General features: G+C 61.4%; 1 protein-coding gene across 9 annotated transcripts in view; it reads right to left on the bottom strand.

Moving 5' to 3' along the window:
* Positions 1-308: 308 nt before the first annotated feature.
* The window catches only part of TNRC18 (trinucleotide repeat containing 18), an 88,198-nt gene continuing 77,835 nt past the window's right edge, over positions 309-10,671 (bottom strand). For 6 of the 9 annotated variants that reach the window (XM_029221791.1, XM_029221794.1, XM_029221797.1 and 3 more), the window contains 6 exons: positions 9,133-9,249; positions 8,255-8,419; positions 6,525-7,840; positions 2,874-3,110; positions 2,674-2,748; positions 2,122-2,328 (listed from right to left, as the gene is read on the bottom strand). In XM_029221791.1, coding sequence (XP_029077624.1) covers positions 2,122-2,328; positions 2,674-2,748; positions 2,874-3,110; positions 6,525-7,840; positions 8,255-8,419; positions 9,133-9,249 — 2,117 coding nt within the window. Of the gene's footprint in view, positions 2,329-2,673; positions 2,749-2,873; positions 3,111-6,524; positions 7,841-8,254; positions 8,420-9,132; positions 9,250-10,671 lie in introns of all 9 variants that reach the window. The other 3 variants (XM_029221792.1, XM_029221795.1, XM_029221790.1) reach the window with 1 other exon arrangement.

Raw genomic sequence — 10,671 nt, 5'->3', positions numbered from 1 at the left:
CCGCCAGCGTCTGTGTCCCCAGGGCGAGCCGTAGCTGCTTCCCGCCTCTCCAGGAGACTTTGGAAGACCAGCAGGTAGGTCTGGCCCAAGATCCCAGGAAATGACAGCTTTGGCCCCGGGTCCCGGAGCGTGGGAGACTTTGTGTGTGCCCTTTAAGAGGGAAGTTTTTCTTCCCCCCAGTCCTGTGGAACTCCTGAAATTAAGCCCCACTGGCCTTCAAAGCCAAATGCTCTGGGGGCGCATTTTCCCAGGGTAGGACCCCTGAGCGGGGGGGGGGGGGGGGGCCTGATGTGGGGCTCAGAACTCTCCCTCCTGTGGGAGAACCTCTGCCATGTTAGTTTTTCTCGTTTGTGGGTCACCCACCTGGGGATGTGGGCCCGACTATACAGCAAGTCCACCCCTCTTAACTGTCTCACTGTGGTTCCTTCTTCATGTCTTTGGTTGTAGATCTTTTTGGTAGGTTCGGTCTCTTTCACTGTGCTATTGGTGTGCTCGTGAGAGGAGGTGAGCTCAGGGGCTTTCTACTCTGCCACCTTGGGTGATCTCCAGCTCCAGTCTGGCCGAGAGAACTTTCTGCACTGACGGACGCGGGCCAGCCGAATACAGCAGCCCACTGACCTTGTCTGACTGTTGACCACCAAAGACAGCGTCAGTGCAGCCAAGAAACTTTTCATTTCTTTTCATTCAAATTGGCTCGTGTTTAAACAGCTACATGTGGCTCCTCCCTCCAGGATCTGCATCCTGACACCAAGCCCACCCCAGCCCCTGAAATGAACCACTCCAGACAACAGTACTTTTCCAATTATAGCTTTTTTTCTTTTCTTTTTTTTATGAAAAAGATCACACAGAATTTGCCAACAAACAAAATTCCAAAAGAAACTTAAAAAAAAAAAAAAAAAGAAAACAATAATTCCCCCAAAAAACAAAACCGAAGTCTGGCTTTTCCTTCCCTTAAGATTGTCTGGACGAGGCCTCCGGTCCCCCGGAAGGCGCGGGGGCTGTAAGTGCTTTCGTGGGCTGAGCAGGGCTGTAAGCTTGCCGGCTCCCTCTCCCCTCCCTCAGCCTCTGCTCTCCCTAAGTCCTTCTCCATCCTGGGGGCAAGTACAGTACACCTGGGCTGGGGGGGGGGGGGGGGGGGGGGGGGGGGGGTGGGGAGGGGGGGGGGCCCGTGAAGCTGGGTGCTAGACACGCTCATCTAACAGGAAATAAAAAATAATATTCTGCACGTCAGAATGTGTTCGCTTTTTTTTATAATTTCATAGCTATTTTTTCACAGTTTTAAAAAGTTTATATTTATATATATTTATATATATTTATCTTTATATATATAATTAAAAAGTTGACTCCATTTGAAGGCGTATGATACAGGGGAGAGTCTCTTGGTACAATAAAACTGTACAGGTTAAGAACTGCCGCCTCCCTCCGGGTATGGCCGGGACGAGGATTTCAGCACCATGGGGGTTGTCTGTAGTGTGAGGGTCTGGACCAGCGGGGTGGGCCCTCCCAGGGCCTTGGGGCATGCAGCCCCCTCCCCCTGGTGCCTGGCCAGTGCTCCTGGGCACCCCCCCCCCCCACACACACACACCTGGCTCTGTTCCCCAAGTCCAGGCCGTCCTGAGAGGGTGGAGGCCAGGCCCCGGGCAGGCACCCCAGAACAGGCCCGGCCTGGTCACTGAGGCTGGGGGGGCATGGGAGCGCCCCCGTCCCACGGTGGGAGGCTCGGGGCGGGCTCCGTGCCAAGGGGGCCAGGCACTGGGAGGACCCCCCCCCCAAGCAGCGGGAACCCCCCCCAAGCGAGCATCAGGTGGGTTGCTCGGAAACCCCCTCCCACCGAATCCCCAGTTGGCACCAGGACCTGGCCGAGCGCTTACAAGGTGCTGGGACCCGTGAGGGGCCGGCAGAGCCCTACCCTGATCGCGAGGAGCCCTCTCGTGGGGTCACCGAGGAGTCAGGAAGGGGGTCTGGACGTGTGCACATGTGCGCACACACGTGCATGCATACGGGCACACACATGTACACTTACGCGCCAGGCTGTCCGTGGGCACACTTGCATGCACACAACCAACGCACGAGGCCGCCGAGCCGTGGCAGTGATGGGGAGGGCCCCGCCGGGCCAGGCGCTCAGCAGAGCACAGGCACGCCGTCGGTAGAGAAGATCATGCCCGTGGTGGGCTCGTAGGTGCCCGCCAGGTAGTACAGGCCCTCGCTGTCCTGGTACTTCTTGGTCTTGAGCATCTGCTCGTACTGCTCCAGGCCCACCACCAGGCACTTGTGCGACACCGTCTGCACGTCGTTCTCGTCCACGTGGGAGGACTGGTACAGGGCGCGCTGCGGGCACACGGGCGGGCGTCAGGGTGAAGACCCCTCCCAGACCTGAAGGACCAGGGAGAGATCCCCAGAGAGAACTCGAGAAACACAGTGGGGCTGAGGACGAGGATGGACAGAGACCAAGGGAGAGACCCAGAGACTAGGAGATCAAGAAACAGACACAGAGACCTGCAGAGTAAGAGACCAAGGGTGACAGACGCAGAGACAGCGGCTGGGAGAGACAGACCAGGAAACAGCAGCTCAGGGTCAGAGAGACTGGGCGGGGAGGCCGAGGGAGCCCGGCCCCTCCCGAGGCCGCGTGGGGAGGGTTATTGGAGGCCCCACCAGCGCCGCGCGCTCTCCTACCTCCATGAAGTCCTTCCTCTGGCTGGAGGCTCGCAGGGCTGCGGGGAGGCTGCGGCCGGGCTTCTGGTCCCAGTGCTGTGAGCGCAGACCGGGGGCCGCAGTGAGCCCGGGCCCCGCCTTGCCTGACCCCTGACCCCGACCCCAGGGACCGCCCCGGCCATCGCCCCCCAGCACGGCCCGATGCCGAGGCCCCGGCCCACCTGGCCCTCGTGGAGGCGCTTGCCCGGGCTGGTCTCCTCGGGGTGGTAGAACCACTTGACGCGGACCACCATGTTGCTGCCCCACGACTCCCACATGCTCTGGATGCGGCCGATGTAGGGCAGGTTGGGGCGGCCAGCTGACAGGAAGACGGCGCAGTCCCCGATGCGGATCATCTCCTTGCCGCGCACGATGGCCTTGTAGAAGAGCTTGCGGGCCTTGCCCTTCATGCCGCGGCGCTGTGGGCGGGCGAGTCGGGTCAGGGCACGCGCCCCGCCCCCGCCCCCGCCCCGACCCCGGGGTTCCACAACAGCGGCGCCAGGGGAGAAGCCCCCTGCTTGCTCTGATCGGGGAGCCCTCGCTCATCCCCTTGGCCGACCGGGTTTCCAAGAGAGACTCCACGTGAACTAAGGACCCTGCAGCTGGGAGCGACTTCCAACTCCCCGTTGCTGAGCCGTGTCGGCCAACGGTGCCGGCGGGGCCCCAGGGACGCCCCACACGCGAGCGTTTGTGCGGCAGACGCCACAGCCACTGCTGGGGCCCAGCAGGATCCCCGCTCCTCCCACTGGGTCCTGACACCAGCCCTCGAGGCACAGCGGCCCCTGTTGGCCCCCAATTTCCAGACAGGGACCGGGAGGTCCCAGGAGGGGACATGGCTGCGTCTCCGGACAGAGCACATCGCTCCCCCCCACGCTGCCCCGCACGTCGGGGCTACAACGAAGCAGGTTCACTCAACACCCCCCGGGGTCACAGAGCCGCTTGCTCACGGCACAGCCTCAGTCTACACCACCCCGAGCAGCGCGGGGGCTCAGTACCAGTCAGCCCCGCAAGCGTCCGGGCAGAGGTGAGGGAGTGGGGCGTGGGCAGCGTCAACCCCCAGGCACGGCCGATTGCCCCGCCCCACCCCCCGCCCATTTCCCCAGGAAAGCCACTAACAGATCAGAGCCCGGCCCGGCGGGATCCAGCACTGGGCCCACGTCTGCCAGACCCACAGTGTGGCTGGATTTTTTTTTTAATTCACTCAACAAACATTTCCTGAAGCCGCCTCAGTGCCCCCGCCTGGGCTGGCACTGGGACACACAGATGGGCAGGCTCCAAGGAGGGAAGAGACCAGCCACCAGAATCCAAAACCCACCGCCAGGCAGCTCTGGGACCTGTCACTGTCCCCAAGCAAACACGGAGAAGCCAGGCCTATGCAAAGCTCTGCTCTGCCCTCCAGTGGAGCCAGCGCGCCTTCTCCTCGACTAACCTGTAAAATTCGTTTCCCTTCTCGGACTGGCCACTAGGCGGCGCCAAAGCGTTTTTTGTCTTTCTTTTTTTGTCTAAACAAGAAAAACCCACAGGCTAATTTCCTACCTTATCCAGCTGTCCCTTTTCTACTTTTAATTCACTGGATCCCTGGTGAGACTTTTTTTTTGGCCGCATCGCAGCAAGTGGGATCTTAGTTCCCCGACCAGGGATCAAACCCGTGCCCCCTGCAGTGGAAGCATGGAGTCCTAACCACTGGACTGCCAGGGAATTCTGTGACAGACTTTTTAATGTCCAGGTTTCTTACGTAAACTGCTCAAATTATTTTCAGCTCAAAGCATGGTACTAACTGATTCAAGGTGACAGGGACGGCTAAGATCTCTAAACCAACGCATCTGACAGCAGGTATGTTTTTAGGCATCCACGGCCACTCTCCTCACAGATCCCCCTTGGGCCCCTGTGGCCAGCACAGGACTTGGTCTGGCCAATCCAAACATCCCATCCTTCTCCTGGCCATTGTGACTGGCTCAAGGGTGCAACCGGGACCTAAGCCAAAGACGTGCCAGCAACTTTAGCTTGAACCCTAAAAAAGACACCTCCTTCCTACTGTCACTTCTGAGCTGGTAGAAGGTCAGCTGAAAGCTGCTGGGGCTGCCGGAGAAGGAGACCAGTACAGAGGAAGGAAGGAGAAACTCAAGCCTGGAGCACGAGCCCGAGAGTGGCTCTGAAAACAGCCCTCAGGCCCCTGGATCCAGCTGTACCTGAAGCCGGACACCCTAGACTTTCCTATTAAATGAGTTTGGCCCTGGGCTCTGACCTCTACAGCAGCAAGTGCCCCCAGCAACACTGACACTGGAACGTGCAAATGGAAGATGCTAAGATAAGGAACTGGCCAATCACCGTGGGGGCAGGACAGTGAGAACATACCTGTCCTCGGCTCAGAAGCCATCACTCCTTGATATGGCCCTGGATACAGTGCCTGCCGGGACCAGAGCTCCAGAGGGGCTGGTCTGGAATGTCTGAGTGTGGCTCGTCAGGAAAGATTCTACAAGAATCTACACATTCAAGTTTGCTATCTCAAGTGGTGGCCCTGCTAAGAGAGGCCCTTTCAGCCTGGAGCCAGCAATCGGGGGGTGGGGGACGCACGTAAGTCCGACAACTCACACCTTGCAGGGTCGGAGCAGCAGATCATCTGCCCAGATTCAAGGTGGTGCCGCAAAGGCAGGGAAACCAGGAGAGCAGGAACTGCGGGGGTCGGGGGAGGACCCTCCCCGACTTCTCACTCTGCAGCCCTTGCCTGACCAAGGGGGGAGTTCCCCACCCTATTCTAAGGAGCCTTTGAGGGTGCAGCCTGTGGCAGGTGGAGTTGTCCACCCACCAACCCCCGGGGATCCAACTGACCCTGGGTGGCACAATGGGGAGCCCTAAAAGGCTGCTGCTAAGACAGAAACCCCCAAGCTAGTCTTGATTCAGAACATCCTCCAACTTCTCCACCTTGCTAACGCAGCCAGGGAGCTGATACAATGCAAACATGCCAGAAGCTTCTTAAGCGGTACACTGCCAGAGGCCCCGCAAGCTCATCGCTGTCAGCCCCCAACCCCTAAAACCTGCCTGGCAGCACCGGCATTAAAAAGGTCCAGATCCAGCCAGGTGCCTCCTCCTGGCCTGGCTCTGGCGTGGCCTCGGAGGACCGTGGACCAGGGCAGCAGACGCTGTGGGGAAACCAGACGGGCTGCACCTGTAGACAAGGAGCCTGGCTCCTCCTGCCCAGGGGCATGGGGTGGACTGGTGGCCTCCAGGCTGTTCCCCTTCTGCACACAGAAGCTTCTCGTGTGTGCGTGTATATGCAGGTGCATGCACATGCGTGCACGTGTGTACACGTGTGTGTACACGTGCGTGTCTGCATGTGCCCAAGGCGTGGGGGGGCCTGGAGGGCTCCTTCCGGAGAACAAACACCCACCTACTACAGGGGCGGCCACATGACTCAGACGCAGTCAACCAGAACGTTCTGCCTTGTGGGCCACACTGATTAGCTCAGGGGCAGGCAGTGACCCAGCCCGGCCAAGAGAGGGAAAGAAAGTACCTTCTGCTGTGACTGCTAATTAGCCAACCAGAAGCCTTGAGAGCCATTCGTTTTCAGCGGAAAATGAAGCAAAAGCAAAGAAACTCAGGCTGTGTGGCCGCGCGGTTCTGAGACCCTGCGGCATGGCAGTTAAAGGCCTGCGCGGTAAGTGGGTCCCGCAGAGGGTGGGTCTGGGTCCCGGGGACCAGAGGCAGTGCTGCTGTGTGAGGGGCAGGACTCTGGTGGAGTCAGACAGACTCCACACCCGTCACCCCGACTCTCCGCCGTGGGGCTGCTGGGAGGCCAGAGAAAGACACGTGGGGACAACCCCGCCCCCAGCTACCTGGGTGGGCTTGCCGAACCACTTCCAGAGCTGCCGGGCGGGCAGGAAGGCGGCGATCTTGGGCCGGTTCTCCACCGACGGCAGGCGCTGCCGCTTGGCCAGCTCCTTGGTGGTGGGGAGGTGGACGCCCTCCCTCTTCTTGGGCCGGCTCTTGGCCCCGGCCTGGGCCTTGGACTGCACGGGCTGCGGGGGCTGCGGCGGGGGGGCCTGGGGCGCGGGCGCCGGCGCCTTCTTGCCTGCAGAGTGGGCCGAGGAGCGGGCCTTGGCCGCCTGCTTGGGCGCCTTGCTGGCGAGGGCCGGCGGGGCAGAGGGCCCGGCTGCCGGGGCAGGGGCGGCCTCGTCGTCTGAGCTGCAGGAAGAGTCGTCCGTGGTGGAAGAGGACGAGGACGAAGAGGACGACGATGAGGAGGACGACGAAGACGACGAGGAGGACGAAGAGGACGAGGAGGATGACGAGGATGACGAGGACGAGGAGGAGGACGAGGAGGACGAAGAGGACGAGGACGAGGACGAGGACGAGGACGACGAGGAGGCCCTCGAGCTGGAGGCGCTGCAGTTCCGGCCGCCGCCCTGGCCGTCCTCCTCTCCCTCCGTCTCAGAACTGCTGCTGCTGCTGCCGCTGTCGCTGCTGCTGCCGCCGCTGCTGCTGCCGCCGCTCTCCGACTCCTCGGCCCCGTCCTGCTCGGCCTGGCCCTTGTCCGGGCTCTTGGGGCTCCCCGAGTCCTCGAACGTGAGCGCGGCCCCAGGCTCCTGGGCCAGGTCGCCGTCCCCCGCCTTGGGCCGGGCCGCCTTGGGCTCGCTGCCGCCGGCCCCCGGAGGGTAGCTGCCCAGGCCCAGCAGGCCCTTGGGCTCCTGCCAGCCCCCCGCGCCAGCGTCCTCCCGCAGAAGCAGGGCCTCTTTGGCCTTCTTGCTTTTGGGCGACGTCACGCCCTCACGGTCCAGCTTGACGAGCAGCTCGGCCTCTTCCCCGGGCCTCCGGGCGCCCTTGGGGGCCGACTCCTCAGCAACCCGGGCCTTCTTGGGCTTGGGGCGCGTGGCGGGCATGGTGATGGGCATGGCGACGAGGGCGGTGGGGGCCAGGGCCGCGGCGGGGGCCGGCAGCTCCCCAAAGGGCTCGGGTGCCGGGCAGCTGTTGAAGGCGGATGGCGCTGGGCTGGGCTGTCGGGGAGCTGGGCGAGCCTTGGGGGCCTTGGCCCGCTTGTCCACAGATTCTGGGGGACTCTTCTTGGAACCTGGGGTGCTAATGGGCTCCAGAGCCAACGGGGTACTGGGGACCTCATCCGTCGAGCCCCCCTCCTCCAGGACGGCAGCTCTGTCTAGAAGAGAGAAGGAAAAAGCCCAGTGAGGCCAGCACTTCGCGAGCCAGCGAGCCCGTCCCCATCCCGGCTCTGCCGGGTCCTGAGCGGGGCTGGGGCGGCAGCCTCTCGGGGCCTCGGGACGAGCGGCTCTTGCACCTTAGTTGTCCACATGTGGTGGCCCCAGAGTGGCCCTCGGGAGCCTGGGCTCTTAGCCCAAAGCACTTTGCTCTGGAGGGAACACAGCTGGCTGGATCTCAGCTCTGCCTCTGACAGGTCAACGCGCCTCCCTGAGCCTCAGTTTCCTAATCTGTCACAGGGCCCAAAGAGCCCTGCAGCGCCAAGTTCCCACACAGGTGGGGAGCGGTGTCTGTGCAGAGACCCTGTGTGAGCAGCAGGCCCCAGGTCCCGGCGGCCCAGGCACGGCCAACGTACCGCTCTTGCCTTTGGTGCTGGGCTTCCGCCCGCGCCCCCGGGCCTTGGCGCCGGGCTCCTCGGACCCTGGCACGGCCCCGTCTTTGCTCTCCCCGGTGTCTTTGCTGGTCTTCCGGCTGCGGCGCTTGGCGCTAGGCACCAGGAGGGCGGGGGATGGCTCAGCACCTGTGGGGCAGGACAGACAGTGGCTCAGGCCCGGGTCTCCGCTCTCCCGGCCACAGGAGTGTCATCTGTCGTGGGGAGGAGGCGGGTGGAGGGACCAGACGACACTGCGTGGCCGACCCCACTCAGCCTGCCCACCTAGGCTGCGCAGTCGGGTGGGAGGCCCATCTGCAGGGACGTAGCTTGGGTGTCTGCACATGCGTGCGACAGGGGCTCCTCGAATAAATGACCAGGGTGGGGCTGACCCTGTGGCTTTCATGATCCATTTGGAGGGTTCACGAAAACACTGGACCCCTGGAAATCAGGCAGTCCTGGGTCCGAGTCCCGGCTCTGCCTCTGACCAGTCGAGGGACCCTGGATAAGTCATTTCACCTCTTAAACCCGAGGTTCGTATTGGCCAAAGGGGATGGTATTTCCAGACACACAGGACTGGACAAGAATTGAACGCTATCACGGACACAGCGTGGAACTGCCCATGACAGTTACCGATCCCTCCCCTGGCCTGGACTGCCCGGCCTGGGGCTGGTCTCACGAGTCTCGGGATGCAGATCTGGGGAGGCCTGGGATTCCCCCCTCCCGAGACCATTCTGGGAGCCCCCACCCACACTTTCTGCCATTTCCACCCCCTGTGGGTGCAAATGGTCCAAACAGCAGACAGAGCCCAGAGCCAGCCTGCAATGGGTGGGCCCCCGCCGGGCGGCAGGACCACCACTCACACTGGATCTTGTAGTCGGGGGGAAGGAGGCGGATGTGCGAGAGGGGGATCCTGCCGGTGTCTCCGTCATCAAACTCCACGGTGATCAGGTCCCCGTCATCCTCGAGGCCCAGCAAGCCTGTGGGAGGAGGGGTGGAGTCAGGGGGCCGAAGGGGAACAGACGAGCCGGGAAGCAGCCCCGGGAGCAGGATGCAGGAGGGCGGGTGCGCAGCGGGCAGGACGTGGGCTTCAGAGCCAGGCAGTCCCGGGAGCACCGGCTCCCAGTCCAGCCGAGCGCGCGGCCGTGTCCACTCGTCCCGAGACCCTCCCCAGATCAACGAAGAACAGCAAGGACGGGGCTGTAAGGGACACGGAGCGGGCAAGGGGACAGCAGCGGTGAGAGTGCCGGACGTTCCGAAGACAACACCCGCGTGGACAAGAGGAATTGCCCTCACTCTGGGCTCTCTGCTCAGTCAGGGGCCTGGAAGGAGGTGGCACCAAAGAGAAGGAACCCAGCTTTCACAGGGGAGCCCCAGGATCCCCTCTCCTGAGCACCAAGCACCTCTGCAGGCAGGGACGCAGGGACCCCACCCCTGGACAGACTCGGGGGTGCCACGGCAGCAGGGGCTGCGGGCTTTACGCCTGGACACTGGGCACAGCAGAGGAGGGTGGCAGGTGCCACACCAACCAGGGTGACAGGGAAGTCCGAACACTGAGTGGACTCAGGCGGTCCCAGGAGCACCGGCTCCCAGTCCGGCCGGGCGCGCGGCCGTGTCCTCTCATCCTGAGACCCTCCCCAGATCAACGAAGGATGGAGCTGGGGTCATCCCAGCCCCATTCCCAAGTGCTGGACACTGAGCCCTGAGGCTGGAGCCGTGGGCTATCTGATGAGTGAAGAGCCACAGGTGCTGGTACTGGTGTCCCTAAACAAAACATCCCCCCCCCAACCTTCAGGAGGCCCTGCCCACACACAGCTTCCAGTCTGCTTGCTGAGGATCACCAGTGACGAAAGAACAGCCTCCAACAAAGGACAGTACAGAACAGGGAGGTACAGACACACAGCCCACAGGGAGAGGAAGGGAAAGGCAGAAGGAAAGGGAGCTGAAGAAACCTCAAATGGAAACAATATGTCCCCGGAAAAAAAAGGAATCCATGAGAACAAAAAGAGAACAAAAATTAAAAAAAAAAAAAAAAAAAAGAATATTTAGACAGTAAGAAAGAACTCTTAGGAATACTATGAACGACAGCAGAAATATCCAAAATTCAATAGAATAGAAGGGCCAGAGGGCAGAGGTGAGAAATCTTCCAGAAAGTAGAACAAAAAGATTAAAAAAATGGACAAAAATGGGAAAAAAGATCCTAGTCTTGAGGGCCACCAGATGAGTGTGAGTTCCAGGAAAAAGAGGGTAAATGAGGGAAGGAAACTCTCCAAGAAGTAATATGAGAAAAATTTCTAGGAACAAAGGAAATCTGCTTCCGAATCAAAGCCCCCTTCCCCCAAATACCCAGCAACACACACCCACACACAGAGAGAGAGAGAGAGAGAGAGAGAGAGAGAGAG

This window comes from Monodon monoceros, unplaced genomic scaffold, assembly GCF_005190385.1.
Source record: "Monodon monoceros isolate NGI ecotype Baffin Bay Population unplaced genomic scaffold, NGI_Narwhal_1 Super_Scaffold_13, whole genome shotgun sequence".
NCBI classification, from domain to species: Eukaryota; Metazoa; Chordata; class Mammalia; order Artiodactyla; family Monodontidae; genus Monodon; species Monodon monoceros.
The sequence above is the reverse complement of the archived record's forward strand: the minus strand, read 5'-3'. Positions and strand labels throughout refer to the sequence as shown.